A 16,122-nucleotide genomic window follows, 5' to 3' on the forward strand; every position below is an offset into this window, starting at 1 on the left:
TAAGAGCACTGTCCCCAAAAAAACCTTCCTCAGAGGAGATGGGACTAGTCTTGATGCTGCCCAAGCAAAGGCTCGAGTCAGCTGCTGACAAAGGCAAACACAACTCTGGTGAGCCGGGTGTCATCATACAGGTTTAAATCAAAGACTAGCCAAGGGGATAATGAGCTATGGAAACTCCTGCTCTTTGCTGATGCAGGCTGTGGTTTCACAGTGGATTAAAGCAGAGGCAGTGCAATCCCATCTCCCTCTTCCACACCTGCACTACAGCCAATTTGGACCCAGAGTAAGACGACTCAGGTCACTTATGCAACAGAGAACTGAACTGTTCTCTGAAACCCCCAATGTTTTCCATCAATTAAGCAAAGAGAATGGCTCTTTACAAATACAAATAAGCACCACTGCTTGCTGAAGGAAGAGCCAGGGAAAAACCCAGGGAGACTGAGCACACCTGCAAACATGAGAGCAACATCAGATGGCAATGAGTGGCATCCCTCTTCCCGCTCATGCAATCCTGGTCCATGCACACTCATGCTATTTTTCTCCATCAGCTAGTAAATTTGACTCTAACTTGAGAGAGGGTTGCTTTCTAGTCTAAGGAATCTCAAAGGATTAAATACCTTATGTTCACAACTCTTCATGCCACTGGGTGTCACAAGAGTCAGTTTTCTGGAGGAGGAAACAAACACAATTTGCTGGCAAAAAATTGAAGTCTTGGCTTGGGTATGCTAATCTTCAGTGCATACTATGCTGCTAGAGGCTCAGAGAGAAAACTTCATTCCAGAGGCTTGTGGCCCAATGAATGTATCAGCTAAGCCACAATGCAGGTAGAAGACAGCCATGAAGTGCCTCTGCAGTGCCAGGAAGCTCAGCCATGGCTGGCAGGTTCTAAAAAGAACCAGGAGAAAAACACTATCCCCAAAAAGTGGAAGCACACACTACTTGGAAGATGACTCAGTTCTGCCAAGCAGTTAGCTGGATTTTGATTTAGTGATATGGTGGCTCTATTTATTCATCAGCTTTATAGTGAAGTACCTAGGAGTTACCTTATTTAACATTGCAGCACAGGATTTTCATAGAAGATGATGACGTGGGTAAGATCATTACTACAGAAAAGATGAGAATGCTAAGAAAATCTTAGTGAAGAGGAGCAAATACTGCAAGTAACTAAGGGGTTTGTCAGTCCCTTAAAAATTTATCTATATAGATATACTACAAAGGACTGGTTAAAATGTTTCATGGGGTTTTCTAAAATATGAGAACCACAATAAACAAAGTCCAGACTATTTTAAACAACTTTGCATAAGCATGTGATGATCCTTGTTTTAGTTTGGGCATGAGAGCTTTACTGTTCCAACAGATCCTGAACTACAGGATGTCTTGCATTGTTTCCAAGTAGTTTGGGTTACAGCAAAACAACAGAACAGAACAAATTGTTACTAGCAAGAACTGGCTGGAACAAGCTGTGACAATTTAAAAATTTCCCATCTGAAAAAGCAAAAATTCACTGATCATAAAATGAAAAGCAATGTCCCTACCATTACTACCCTGGTAGCTTTTTTTTCCTAGAATAAAACATGAATACTGCTATGGATATGCTTCACAAAACTTGATCTCATGACCCAGTAAGGCTACTGTTTTGCAGAACTCAAAATAGCAGGCTTTGCTTCTATGCCAGGGGAAAAAAATGGGAAAGTTATGTACTTTTTTTTCTTCAGAAACTAGAAAATGACAGCTGTAGTTCTTTGATCTTACTCCCAACAATGTGTGCTGAACCAAAATACTTCTTATTTGGTAAACCTGGACATTGATTTAATGCAAAACAGGACAGAGAAGGTAAAAAAGAATGCTGCATATAATTCCATGTCATTAAAATTACTGTGATCTATCTGCATGTACTGGCTCTATCTGAAATCCCCATCTACCCTTGTCCTCAGACTGTCATCAGCTTTACAGTGAAAATACACAGCCAAACATTGTGCATTACACAGTAGCTCATATTGCTCTTAAGATGTACCTGAAATCCTACAGAAGTTCACTACTGCCTGCCTTACCAGGATTGTTGTGTGTAAAGAGAGGGTCTCGTGAGTGGAGATTGGCCACAGTGACTACGAAGTGATCAAATCTAAAATCTGTGCTCACAGGAGGAAAAGTGCCAGGAAAACTTCAGCTCTAGGCCCAAAGAGAGCAGACTTCAGGCTGCTCAGAAAGCTAATTAGTAAAATGGGAAAATGCCTTCAAATACCTAAAGAATGTGGTCATTGATCAGAGCCAGCACAGCTCTGTGAAGGGAAAGTCCTGCTTATCAAACCTGATTTGCTGATTTTGCTAACTCACCCAGCTGATCAGGGGAAGCCAGTTGATCTAATCCTTTTGGATTTCAGTAAAGCTTTCCATACTGTCTCTTACAGGATCCTTCTGGACAAAATGTCCAGCACACAGCTGGATAAACACATCATGGGATGGGCGAGCAACTGGCTCCCCATTGAGCTACTTCTGTTTATAACACATACCATTACTGTCTTTGGGGCTCCATCTGCATGGAGGGAGGGAGGTTACTCATCAGAAATCCAGATGATTTTCAGAGTTAATAAACACTGATTTACCTAAGCTGACTGCATGTACTTGGCATTAGCATCCTTACACTACAGCAGAGATAAAGAGCACTGGTAATGTGATGTGGACAGTTACAAGGTGCAGAGCCAGGACAGGTAGCACTGATGTGGGTCTGGTATGCAAATAAAACTCAGTCCTGTTCCTGTTTAACTACTTGTGCATTCACACTGTAACTGCATCTGCCAGTCTTCAGCACTGGCACAACAAACCACAAACACATGGAGCAATCCCAAGTCTGGTCTCACTCTTTCTAAGCTCTACCCAAACTAGGAGCACCAGGATTGTACCACACATACTCCAGCTCCTTTGAAGTGCCAGGTTTGGAACAGCAGGTGATACTAGCTACAGCTCAGCACCAGCCACAGCTGTACAGCCTGGCTGCAGGTGATACTTGCTCCAGGGTGTGAAGAATGTGTTATATGTAATACATGGGGGTTTCCCATTTGGTCAGGTAACCCACCTGCATTGCTGCCTTATCTTCAGAAGCAAAAAGCTTTGACTAAAAAAGAAAAATCCCCATTATTAATATGAAAAGAGAACCACGAATTTTCTCTACAAGGAAAAATACTAGCAAAAATGTCATAAAAAAAAGGCAACGTTCACCATTGCCTTTATAAAAAAATAGGCAACGTTCACAGTTAATATATAATAAGCTGTAGACAGCTTATTTCATAATCTCTGAACACAAGATGGGATGCTCTGCATTGCAAAACAGGTAAGGTATGAACAAACATCCACCGCTCTCAGAACCACCACCTGAGTTATACAATCCCATACAAACTCCAAAACTTAGAATTAAAGGACTTGCTGGGAATTTTGGTATTGATACAATGGAAATGTGCTCTAGTCATATGGATCCCTGATTGCCATCTTCCCTTTAATTTTTGTTCAAGAAGCCATTAGTGATGTTTTCCATACATTATCAAAGCTGATCAAGAACAAACTACTGATGGATGATATTTTGTGGCAGACTAAATAATGACCTAAGCCTACTCAAATTCCAGGTTGTAATACAACTGAAGTATTAGGAAGAAAGGCCCTAGGGGTTTTCAGAAACTGAGCTATCACTGGCAGCTGAAATGACACAGACCTTTCTAAATGTGCCATTAGCTGCACAAATTTGCTGATTGTTGCATGAACCCACACAGAATTCTCAGATAACCAACCCCAAACCAGAAGCAGAGGTCCTTATCTTATCTACACTGCATTAACTGACATGAGGGAAGCTGAAATGTGGAGGCATGAACAGAAATTCGAGAAGCTTTGTGAACTCCACAATTCACTATACATCTGATTCTCCTCAACTCAGTTATCACCTAAGGTTAGCATTATCCTTTATTGAAGCCACCAAACACTGAACTGCAGCTTCTTTACTACAATGAACTTGAAAAATACATATTCAAGGGGCTTTAACTGTAAAGCATGAAGAAAAAAAATAACCCAATCTCAGTTTCTGACAACTTATGAGGCCTTTCCCAAGTGTCTTGAAAAAAATCAAAGAGAATTTTGGAATAATTAAAGCCAATATGAGAAGTGCACAGCAGAGAATGAAGGTAAGGAGTTATGCTGCATTAACTTGGCATTCTTTCAAGGAGACTTGTGTGCAACAAACTAAAACTGCCTGGTAATCTCTCCTTTCTCCTCAGTGCCTTCTCCCTCACAACTTCATCTCCCTCTTTACTGCTGAGGCTGAAACCTCTTTAATTGAAGCAAAACAAAAAGTCTTTTTTTTCCACCTTCAAGTTTTTGCAGTCTCATCTCCAAACCCAAAACCTCTGAAGGAGCAAGAATTGCTTCCCAGAGACCTTCCTGTTCAAGGACTTTGTCTATTGGCCCTGTCTAGCCCCAACACTGCTCAAAGCCTCCAAACCTGGTAGGTGACTAAGCAAAAATCCCAAAGTACACTACACACAGAGTATTTTCCCTAAATAAATGTCAGCTTCAGAGCTGTTTAATGATAGAAGACATCTCTTAAATCCACTACATGCACTGCAAATAAATCAGTCCAAAGGACTGGACTTGGACTCACAGCTCAAGCTTTTTCCTTCTGCTTTTGCCCTATATCCTCATATAAACCTGAGCAAATAAGGTCTTCCTAACTTCCCCACAATTAAACCAGTAACGTTGTAAGGCTTTCAACATCAGGCCATGGAGAGAACAAACATGAATGTAGGAATTATCTCAAGACACACACACCACAGAAACTGATATTAACTTTACACAAAGAGCCAAATAGCTCAGATGGAAAATACAGCTCAGAGCATAAAATTTCTCTTAAACTACAATTAAAAGGCAGGCAATTACCACAGAAACACTAAAAGTCATCAAGCATTTTGATGACAATTTCATAGAATTGGAAGTTTAAAAAATAACATTGAAAGGAGACACCAAGAATTTCAAAAACCTCTGTTTTATTTGTACAGAGTAAAATACATCATATAGTGAACACTGTTTCCCACCCATAATCTAAAACCATTATTAAGTGTTTTCTTTTCACCAAACATCCTGGCCAGAAGCACAGACAATGGAAATGGGAATGCTAATTAGTCTCTCTCTGCCAGAGCTACAAGGTGCACATCAATCTCTGCTTCTGTAAGGATCCTGAAAGAACAAAAAGAAATCTTAAATAGCTTAAATGATTCTTCCCCTTAAGCTCCAATATTACCTAATATCTATACAAATAAGTTTTACAGCAATGCATCTTTCTGCCCTTTAAAGCCTTGCTGCCAGTGCCACAGGCTGACATTCCAATTCTCTTGAAAAATAAAGGAAGAATCAAAGGCACTAGAGAGCAAGGAGGTAACAAATGATAGAAAAATAACAGGTAATTCTTCATGAGTAATGCATTTGCAAGTTGAGACCTAGTGAGAAGGTAGCTTGATCCCTTGAGTGGCAGGAGAAAAGGGCTCATGCAGCTCCTGTGTGCTTTCTCACAAACACTGTGCTGCTCTGTTGTCCTCAGCACACACCACCAAATACAAAACCACCCACCATCACCATGTCCACCTTAAAAACATTAGGAAGGAAGCACTTAAAAGACTGAACCTGAAGGGCCCAAAGGTTTGGGCTCAGTTCCCACTTCCCAAGTAGTTATACTAAAGTAACAGCAGACTTTGTTCCAAATTTTACTTTGTTCCTCTCTTCTTTTTTAATAAAAAACTCAAAAACCCCCTCAATTAAAGACTAAAGCAGAAATAACTGAATCCCTCTGCAGCAAGCCAGACTTACCTAAATTTTAGGTAATTGCTAAATACCTGGAGGGCTCTTTTGCATTATAAAAGCTCCCCCAAAGTTTTTCTCCCACACTTCATGCATACTCCTGTAGCTATACAGTGTGCTGTGAGCAGGCTGCCAAGTACACTGTATCCCACATGAAGCTTTCCTGCCCTCAGCAGGAAAACTCCCAGGCACTGCCCAGGTGATCCTGGTGCACCCAGTGTGCTGCAGGCAATAATGGAGGAGGGAAGAAATAGCAGGTGCCTTGCTCTCATGCTAGATGGGACTGCAGAGTACTTGGAAAGGAGATAGTTCAGCCATTTTCAAATCACTAGTGATTTTTTAAATCCATGATCTTTTAATCTTACCAAATTTAAATACAGTTTTTTAAACTGCACAAGTCCGTAATCTGTTAATTACGTATTTTAGAAGTTAAGAAATGCTAACAGTTAAAAGATGAGCAAGAATAATTTAAAGATTCATTTTAGAAAAAGAATAAAGAATTAAGGGACTTGTAAATATTCCATAATATAAACCAGACTTTACTGCATTAGTTAGTATGACTATGATTTGGAAGTGGACTCCAGATACCATTACTATGAAAAATTTTTATGCTTCTATGCATGAAAACACATCTAGACCAGATGTAACTACATTTCAATCATCACAGAAAGCCATACCCTTTTAAGACATGAAAGAGATCACTTTTCTCTGCTAAGTCCCTTAACCATGTCACACATTTTAAAACTGCATTATTCTTTTTACACAACGTTTTCTACCTCTACACATTTTGAAGAGTTACAAGTAAAAAGCCCTTCAAAGCTTCAATCCCTTAAATTGATCTCTTTTTCTCAATTTACAATTACACAATAAGGTAAAACTAATTGCACATAATCACAGAAACACACCAAGTTTTATCAACACTGATTGCTTACCTGAACTTAGGATTTTCCACTGTGACTACACCAACTTCTATTTCAGAAGGTTTGAAATCAATGGATAGTACAGTAGACAGGCATGTTATTGCTGTCTGAAAGATGAAAAAACCCCTATCATTAGAAAGAAAGCACTAATTCTTTTTTTTTCTCTCTTAATAGACATAGCATTAACAACTATCCTTCCTTCTGGTTTAAAGTTACTTCCTCTCACTGCAAAATCTCAGCTTAGAAATTCCAAATAGTTTCCCCTTGCTACAGAATACAGCCCCTCTCCAGTCCTCTCTCTAAAAAGCCTAATCTACAAAAAGCAAAAGGACATGTTTTCATGGCAAGAAAAAGACACAACAAAACCAAAACCTTTTATCATGCAAAGATACTGTTTGAAATACCTTCTAATATGAAGATTATTTTAAATGTCACTAAAAGTTAAGTCATACTGGTATCCCCAAAATCAAGCACTGTAGTAACCAAACACCAGCTACAGTGGGAATGCTACAATCATAGAATCTGCTTCAGCTAACATAAAGCAAAAAAAGCAGATTAGATGACCATTCAAATACTTGCAGAATAGCTTCAAAGGATTTTCTGGTTGGAATAGCTGTATTTGCTCTGGCAGCAATACAGAACTGTAGTGAATGAGGAAATGCCTAAAACATTTCCCTGCATTGCAAGCCTACATGCAGCATATTCATCAAAAATACTTTAAACAAATTTTAATTTCCTTCTGCTGGCCTACCTCTACTGTTTGTTCATACGTCCAGTCAAATTTCTTCTTTACTTTCTTTTCAAGAAAACTGGTTGACTCTGTCTGTTTAACTCCTGCAGCTGTGGCCTTGAATCCACAGTAGTAACCTGCTGGGTCACACTTGTATACCTGAGGGCCATGTTCTTCATCAATACCAATCAAAATCATACCTTGAAGAGAAAATTTGTTAATTTATTTATTTTCCCCATTTTAGCAATTTAATTCAACTGAAGAGCAGAATGGATAGTCCTCCCTGTGAAAAAACATGCATGCACAGCAGTACATCTTTGGGAATCAGTCCCATACCTGGAGCTGTGATTTCCTTTTTATCTCTAATTTGCCATTTCTTACCAGCATCTCATTACCAGGTGTACAACCCAGGTCAGCAGAAACTGTATTTCTGTCATTCCCAAAGAAGGCATTCTCACTGAACATACAAACATTTTTGCCATGCTCAGTGTGTAGAGAATCATAAAGTCAGGAAATAAAGTTTTATCCTGATAGGAAGTTTACCAAGCCACAGCTCACATCCTGTGTTATATGACACAAATGTCTAAACAATATTTCAATTACCATTGAAATATTTCAGACACAAATGTCTAAACAATATTTCAATTTACAAACATACTGAAATGAATGGAAATATTAAAAGATCAAATTTAGATTTCTTGTTTGTAACCCTGAAAAACAGTGCATTACATACCTTTTTCTCTTTAAATTTAAAAAAAAATCTGAAATGAAAAGTGGAAATATCAGGACATAACTGAGTCCTTGAAGATCATCTCCTTAAGTGTTGTGAAGCTGAACAGTTTTCAAGTAACACAAACTGACCACATCACTGAAATTCATGTGTTCACCCTCACTTCTTGATTTACAGCTGCATTGTCTCAACATGCATATTAAAAAAAAAGTCAAAACCAATACTTGCAATAAAAACCCAAAACAGAACAAGGTCATGCTTTTCAATTATTTTCACTTTACACTTGTGTAACTTTTAACTAGTAGTTAGAGATGATAAACTTCTGAGCAGCTATTACTAAAACAGAAAAAAAAAAATCCCCTCATATTTTCAAAAAGGCTAAGGGAAGTAAAGAAAAATGCATTTTTATTCATGTATTTTAAAAAAGGAATTTCCAGCAGTATCAAGGCATGGGAAATGCCAAGGGAAGAAAGAAACAATCTTTCCTGAAAATTACAAGCACACAAGGATAGGAGAATTGCCCCATCATGGAAACTGTGGTGCAACTCTCAATGTTGCTTCTGTAGTGAGAAGTCTTAGTGCCTACTGTCCTACTGTGATTACGAGAAGTGATTCATCAATTCTGAAACTATTGTCCTTAAAAAAAAAAACAACAAAAAACAAAACCCAAAACCCAACCAATCAAAAAGAAACTCAGAATGTTTAATGAAAAAGTAATTGAGGAAACCTGTTAAGTGTTTTACCTCAGTTCCTGAACAGCCTGACAGTATGTTTAGAATTTGCTTATGGCCAAACGTAAGAGGAAACACAAGTCAGAACCAACCCCAGAACACACAGATGACCGGGAACATCTACAAAAAATGACTCAACACACAACTTCTTTTTAAGCTGCATTTGCTGTTATAAAAGAAGACACGTAGAAATATTTGCAAGGGAAATATTTTAGACACTTTTTCCTCTACATTACATATACGATAGCTAAGTTAGGAGAAAAAAATTTGTAAAAAACCTGCACAAAGATAACTGCACTCTCCATCTCTCTCTTTTACAGTGCTGTTTACCCAGACACAGAGCACTGGGCTTGCCTGGCAAGGTTTTGGTAGTGAGAGGGCTAAAGGGCTGGCTGCTGTGAGAAGCTGCCAGAAGCTTCCCGTGTCCAAAGGAGCCGAAGCCAGCTGGCTCCAAGACCAACCTGCTGCTGGCTGAGGCCAAGCCCATCCACAGTGGTGGTAGTGCCTCTGGGATAACATATTTAAGAAAGAAAAAAAAAAGAAGGAAATTGCAGACAGAGAAGAGAGGAGTGAGAATATGTGAGAGGAACAACTTTGCAGGCACTGAGGCAAATGACGGAGGGAAGGAGCTGCCGGAGCTGAGACTCCCCTGCAGCCTGTGGTGTGAGGCAGCTATGGCCCTGCAGCCTGTGGTGTGAGGCAGCTGTGGCCCTGCAGCCCCTGGAGGAGCCCACACTGGAGCATGTGGATGCCTGGAGGAGGCTGTGGCCCCACGTGGAACCTGTCCTGGGACAGGCTTCTGGCAGGACCAGTGGTGCTGTGGAGAAAGGAGCCCACACTGGAGCAGCCTGTTCCTGCAGGACTGCACCCCACATAAGGTGGGCTTCTTGCTGGAGCAGTTTGTGAAGAACTGAGGCCTGGGAGAAGGACTCACTTTGGAGAAGTTCCTGGAGCACTGTCTCCTGTGGGAGACACACTGGAGCACGGGAGGAGTGTGAGGAGTCCTCCCCCTGAGGAAGATGTAGCAGCAGAAAAACAATGTACTATGTACTGACCCCATTCCTATCTCCCTGTGCCACTATGGGAGAGGTAGAGAACCAGGAATAAAGTTAAATCTGTGAAGGAGGTAGGGGGCAAGTGTTTTGAAGATTTGGTTTTGTTTGTTAATAATTCAGTTAATTTCCCCAAGGTGGATCTGTTTTGCCCATGGAGGTAATTGGTGAGTCATCCTTCCGTGCCCTTATCTTGACCCAAAGGCTTTCCATGGTATTTTTTCTCTTCTACGTCTAGCTGAGGAAAGGAGTGATGGAGAGACTTTTGCAGACACTTGGCATCCATCCAGGGTCAAACCACCACAAACAGATACAGTTACAAAGAGCATTTCCTGCTCACAGATACCACTGCACAGTGCAAACACATCAGGACCCCCAAAATCTAAGGTGAAATAGTATCAGAGAGGCTACATTATTTCAAATGCTGAGTTAGTGGTAAAATCAGGGCTCCAGTTCAAGACCTACAACACTGCTCTCTCATTCAGCTGTTCATCCCCCTTACACCCTCAGTTACCCATTTTGAAAATGGGTGAGAATTTCTTACATATGAATTTGCAAACTTAGAGAAGAAACAGTAAAGATCATTTTCATACACTGTACTTACAGCAACCAAGGGGCCTCATTTCAGCATTCTGTGTATAGACCTGAGAAATATCTGCAATCCTTTTACACAGCATATCCACAGGGATGTCATATCCATACTTGTACTTCCAGTTAGCAGCCTCATAGCGGGCTCTCTGCACCTGGGATCTGCTGTCAGCTAGACAAAGAGAACTAATATTAATTCCACTGAATATATACCATCTTTATTTCTAGCACTGCCTAAGAATATAATTCCAGGTCCAACTTTACATTGTCTTTAAATATACCCATGAGAACTAGGTAAGTTCTCCAAAACCAGATGGGTGAATTAAATACCTGTCATTCCTGTCATCACACAACCAATATTTTCAGTAATCTTGAATAAATGAGTCACTGTGTTGGAATCCAGTAACTTGTCCTAAAGAGGAAACAGAAATAATGTAATAGCAAACACTGTCCTCAAAATAAAAAGAAAACAAACAAACAAAAAAGCCCCCAAACTCTGAATCCTCTGTTTTTTACAGAAGAGCCCAAAAGGATCCATAACAGCTACAAATTGTCTTTCAGGCTTTCCAATTTTTACTGCTGTAGGCATGCAAAGAAGAAATTGGAGGACAGGGAAGAATAAAACCACAGATCTGGAGAAGGAGAACAAGAAGAACATGATCAACATCAGAGTCCTTTTCCCTCTGAAGAAACTGAGAACCCACATACAAAAGCTTGCTCTCTTATTGCATGCTGCCCTTCAAACATAAAAGAATTTCCCCCCTTTTTCAACAGTACATCACCACTGAGCTGAAACACTCTCAAAAACCTATGAAAAGCATGCTCTATGTGCTATTGGTATAATATTTTCTCAGCAGAAATTCAAGGAATCAGGGAACTGGTTATGGACAACTCAGCCCTTTGCAAGCCATGAATATTGAGCAATGAATGCATGCTCAATACAGCAGGGTCAACTTATATTTTAGATTTATCCCTTCAACAGCTACAGAGAAAACCAATATAGCACTACTTAGTGAGAAAATGTACAGTTGAGCACTACATGGAACTAGAACTTGTAATAAGCAGAATGATACTTATACATTCAGTTCAAATAGCAATTTATGTCAGTGCTAATAAGAATAATATCAATATTGCTGAGTCTCACCCCATCTTTTTTACTCCTCTCCTTCCAGAGCTCCCCTCAAAACCAGACTACTTACAGGTACTTTCTTCTGTGTTACAATTACTGCAGAATCTTTCCCACGAACAGCTACAGATGTAAGTCCACCTTGGTTTATGGCCTTAAATGCATATTCTAGAAAAAGATACAAATGTTAATAAAAAACTAGTGTCAGAGACACTAGTACAAGTAACAATTCCCCCCAACACATGATCCCACTAATTTATGACCTTTTAATACTTTAATACTTGTGCAACACTTTGTGTCCTTAAGATCTTTAGTACAATGTGCATTGACTCTCTTCACAAAACCACTGTCACTGCTTCCTTCAAATGTTTCTTCTAATTTGACTTTTTGTTCAGTTCAAGCTGAACAGCAACTGAATAAGTTTTAGAACAAAAATGCTGTTTTGAACTTGACCAAAATTGTCCAACCTGAATCTACAGTAACCATAAATTCTTACAGAAGAATTCTTGACATGAATTTTAGTATTTTAAAGGATGCAAGCTTCTTTTCTAATTTTTACTGATATAGATGAAAAGCGGTAAGATGACACAGGAGACAGGTTTTAACTATCATATTTTCTGACTTGACATTCAAACACTGCAATGCTTTTTTACTTTTTATAGTGAAAGCTACACAGATGCCAATTAAACAGTGTTGTTCGTGTAAGTACAATGGATTAAGAAGCAAACACTAAAGTAACAGTCATGGAAATATCCAAGAAACAAATTTCTCCTGATTGATGGTTTCAAAAGCCTTAGGCACAAGAACTTTAAAAACCTGGCAACATTTGATAAACATTCAGAAATTCCTAATTCTGGCTGAGTGGTAAGTTTCAGACAGCAGCTAAATGTAGGTGAGTTTTTTTGTTAGCCATGCATGTAAACCCAGAATTTAGAATATGTCTACAAATAGCATAGCAAATTGCTAAAACTATCTTAAAATGGGAGCAAGAAACTTGGCTATTTTAAAAGCCGCACTCAGATCTATAGAAGAAATTGCACAACAGAGGAGTAATAATCTGAAGAAGAAAAAAATTCAAACCTTGCATATTAATGTTCAATCTGCAGAGTCATTGTTAAGGAAGGGCTCACTGTGGTGTATTTATGGCACTGCATTTACTACTCTCAGACATCAGAGCATTTACTATTTACTTATTTACTAATTATTTATTTATTTTAGCATTTGCTATTTGCCTATTTACTGGTTACCCAAATGTGCCATAAAGGATGTTCCCCCTTTCCCTCTGCACAACTGTGCCCACCTGGGATGATCAGTGCCAGCCTGCAGCAGAGCCCAAACCCCAGTAAGAAAGGAGCCAGTGCTGCCTGCAAACTGGCCATGCCCGAAGCCCCGAGCACAGGCTTTGCACCACTTGTCTATTTATCTGTACAACCCCCTGAAGGCAGGGGGTAAAGCAGATGGACAGAGCCAGCCTTTTTGCACTGATGCTCAATGACAGGACCAAATCAGAGGTGACTGGAACAAACTGAAACAGGAGGGTCCAGTACCTGAAAACATGTTTTCCTGTGATGGTGACTGAGCACTGGAACCGGTTGCCTGTAAAACCCATCTGGAAACACTCCTGGGCATCCAGCTCTAGGTGGGCCTCCTTGGGCAGGGGCTTGGGGCCAGACAATCTCCAGAGGGCCCACCTAATCTCAGCCACTCTGTGCTTCTGTGACACTTAGGTGGCAGTAGGAATCAATGCCTATCACAAACTGGGTTTTGCTCACAACTCCCAACAACCAGGCTTGAGAAACTGCAGCCCCTGATTACCACCTCGATTGCCCAGTTTTCAAGGAAACAAGCCAAAAGGTGAAGTGGCTCTTACAATGTAACAAATCCGAGTTGCTAGTGCTGTTTTAAGTCTGTTTACTGCTATGTAAGTATTTCAGCAGCACTGCAGACATTCTCTGTGAAAAGAGCAGTCCCTTTCTGTTCCCTGAATACATGGCAACAGCCAGAAATTTTACTGTAGTAATTTTTCTTTTCTCCCAAAACTCCACTGAGAAGAAACACCACCTTTGAAGACTGAAATTAATAGGTAGCAAGAGAACACTGATGCTCTGAGAAATTTTAACCACAGTAATGTGAAATAACTGTTAAGTTTTCTAATATGAGATCAAAGGCACATGAGTTTTCTGAGCTTTGGAAGCAGAAGACAGACCTAAGACGAAGTATAGCATTTCAGTCCAGTATCACTATGCTGGAAGTCTCTGTTCCCATACTGCCAAATTCCAGAAAAAACTCAAGTTTTAAGGCAATCTTAGAGCAACACATGTCCATGCTCATCCTTGACAGCCCCTAGCTAACCTTAATCCAGCAAAGAGACAAAGACAAAACAAAACCACCTAGATGTGGACATTTGATTGCAAACAAGCATGAGATTTCTGCCCATGCTGTGGTTAGATGCTGGCAAACAGAGACATCCATGGGGCACCATGCCCAAGTTACCAGCCTGGCTGTGAGTAAAGTGAGCTCATTCTTGCTTGAAGTTAACATCTACATATTTTTCTTCCTATAGCACATAGATACTTAAAATAGCTTTAAGACAGCTTCAGGCTGTCTTAAAGTGCAGAAGCTCTCAAATACACAGATACTTGTTTCTAAGACACTGTTAAAAGGTATGGAGGTACCACACATTTCTCATATATTAACCTACTGGCTAAATACACCCCAGAGGCAGAAAACCAAGGCTCAGTTTCCTCTCTGCTACAGAATGCAGAAACCATTCCCAACAAGCAGCACTGTGACAGAGACAGTGGGAAGTGATGCAGACCAACCAGCCTGTTTTAGTGGCAGCTGAAGGTGGGAGCCCAGGACTCCTCTGCCACAGAACCACTGAAACCCTGTGTGAGGAAGCACTGTCCCTACCACCCCTACGTATAAGGGACAATAAGCATCACACGTGCTCCAGATATAAGACAGCATCCACATGTAGGTATCTAGTACAGGCACCTTCCTAATTCTTCCTTGCTGTCTATGAGGCCTAATCCACACAGGCCTCTTCCCGAGAAAAACTCAAGGGCAGTCACAAAAAAACTACATGGCTGCCACGGGCAATTAATGCAATCTGACTCCAGCAAGCTCCTTTCCTGGAGAACAGGTGGATTTACAGACATAACATGCAGTGGATGTGCAGTGAAGGCAGCATCAGGATGATGCTGCAGAACAGTTCATCTGTCCCTGTTGAGAGGCTCCTCCAGGGGCATTCCCAAACTACTGTCCTGGCACACTCTGAGCTGGCTGTATCCTGCACAAGGGGCACCAGGATGTGCTTCTGTACAAGCTGGTGCACTGCAAAAATAGGAATAACAGAATCAGTGGCTTGCAGAAGCTGAAGCTTGGCTTCAGATTATTCCAAGAAACCTGAAAACAAAGGATGGTTGCTGCTATCTCACAGGCCACAGAACAAGCGGCATTCAGGAGTTAACAAGAAAGTGAGTTACACCCAAGAAGTGACTGTCACTCCGGCATGCAGGGTTTGAGGCAGGTCAAATCCCATTTCAATCATTTATCATAGCTCTCAGATCCCAAAACGCAGCGCTCCGAGGCTTGGCAAGATTCACTCAAAGAAACACTTAAGGGAGACTAAACAGCCTCTGGAGAGCGGCAGCTTTGGTCTCCTAGCATCTGAAATGGAACACCGAGGGCTCAGAGGAGACCCCCCCGGTGCCAGGGGACACTCGAGAGAGCCGAGCCCACCCTGGCTCTAGGTTTTCCTGATTTCATGCGAGGATCCCTTCCCCTGGTCCCCACGGCGGGACGACCGGGACCGCCGCCGCTCCACGCTCCCACCAGGCTTTCCCCCACACACGGCGGCACCAGGCCAGGCGGGAGCCGGGACTCCCGAGCCACGAGAGGCGCCGCGCCTCGCCCCTCCGCACAGGCCGCCGGCCGCGGCCCCGCTCGGCGGGGAGCGCGGGCAGGCCGGGCCCGTGACGGGGCAGTTCGGCGGCGGCCCCGCGGCCGGACACGCACCGACTTGGTAGAGGCGGCCCTCGGGCGAGAAGATGGTGATGTGCCGGTCGAAGCCGGCGCTGGAGCCGCGGGACATGGCGGGAGCGGCGCGGGCCGGGGGGAGCTGTCCGCGTGCAGGGCCCCGCCGCAGCCGCAGGCACCGCCGGAGCGCTTCCGGGTCACGCGCGTACCCCGCGCAGGCGCGCGCCTCTCCCGCACCGTCACGGTCCGGTACCGGCGCTGCGCATGCGCGAGTCCCGCGGCCTCCGCGCCGAGACACGTCACGGAGGGCGCGAGCGGAAGGCGGGGCTCTGCCGCGGCGGCGGCTGTTGTTGCTGTTGCTACTGTGACACTGGCTGTGACAGTGACAGTGAGGCGAGGCGAGGCGAGGCTCAACTCGTGGAAACCTGGAAG

At 42.0% G+C, this 16,122-nt stretch overlaps 1 protein-coding gene across 1 annotated transcript; it reads right to left on the minus strand.

Annotated features, from left to right (window-relative positions):
* Positions 1-5,007: 5,007 nt before the first annotated feature.
* PSMA6 (proteasome 20S subunit alpha 6) lies at positions 5,008-15,926 on the minus strand. The gene is made up of 7 exons (XM_071426888.1): positions 15,730-15,926; positions 11,783-11,877; positions 10,914-10,995; positions 10,600-10,755; positions 7,504-7,682; positions 6,765-6,859; positions 5,008-5,214 (listed from the first exon to the last, which is right to left on the minus strand). Exons 1-7 carry the CDS (start codon positions 15,803-15,805, stop codon positions 5,157-5,159), a joined length of 741 nt encoding a protein of 246 aa, XP_071282989.1. The 5' UTR covers positions 15,806-15,926; the 3' UTR covers positions 5,008-5,156.
* Positions 15,927-16,122: the final 196 nt, after the last annotated feature.

Source organism: Agelaius tricolor, unplaced genomic scaffold (assembly GCF_023055355.1).
Source record: "Agelaius tricolor isolate 1412-34295 unplaced genomic scaffold, bAgeTri1.0.p SCAF_5, whole genome shotgun sequence".
In the NCBI taxonomy this organism is placed as follows: domain Eukaryota; kingdom Metazoa; phylum Chordata; class Aves; order Passeriformes; family Icteridae; genus Agelaius; species Agelaius tricolor.

Excerpts from the sequence above, each read along its gene's own strand:
- PSMA6 (XM_071426888.1), bottom strand. The coding sequence starts at position 15,805 with ATGTCCCGCGGCTCCAGCGCCGGCTTCGACCGGCACATCACCATCTTC. Across the intron at positions 6,860-7,503 it reads CGTATGAACAAACAGTAGAG|ACAGCAATAACATGCCTGTC; the intron begins GTAGGCCAGCAG and ends TTCATCTTTCAG. Across the intron at positions 5,215-6,764 it reads GTGGAAAATCCTAAGTTCAG|GATCCTTACAGAAGCAGAGA; the intron begins GTAAGCAATCAG and ends TTGTTCTTTCAG.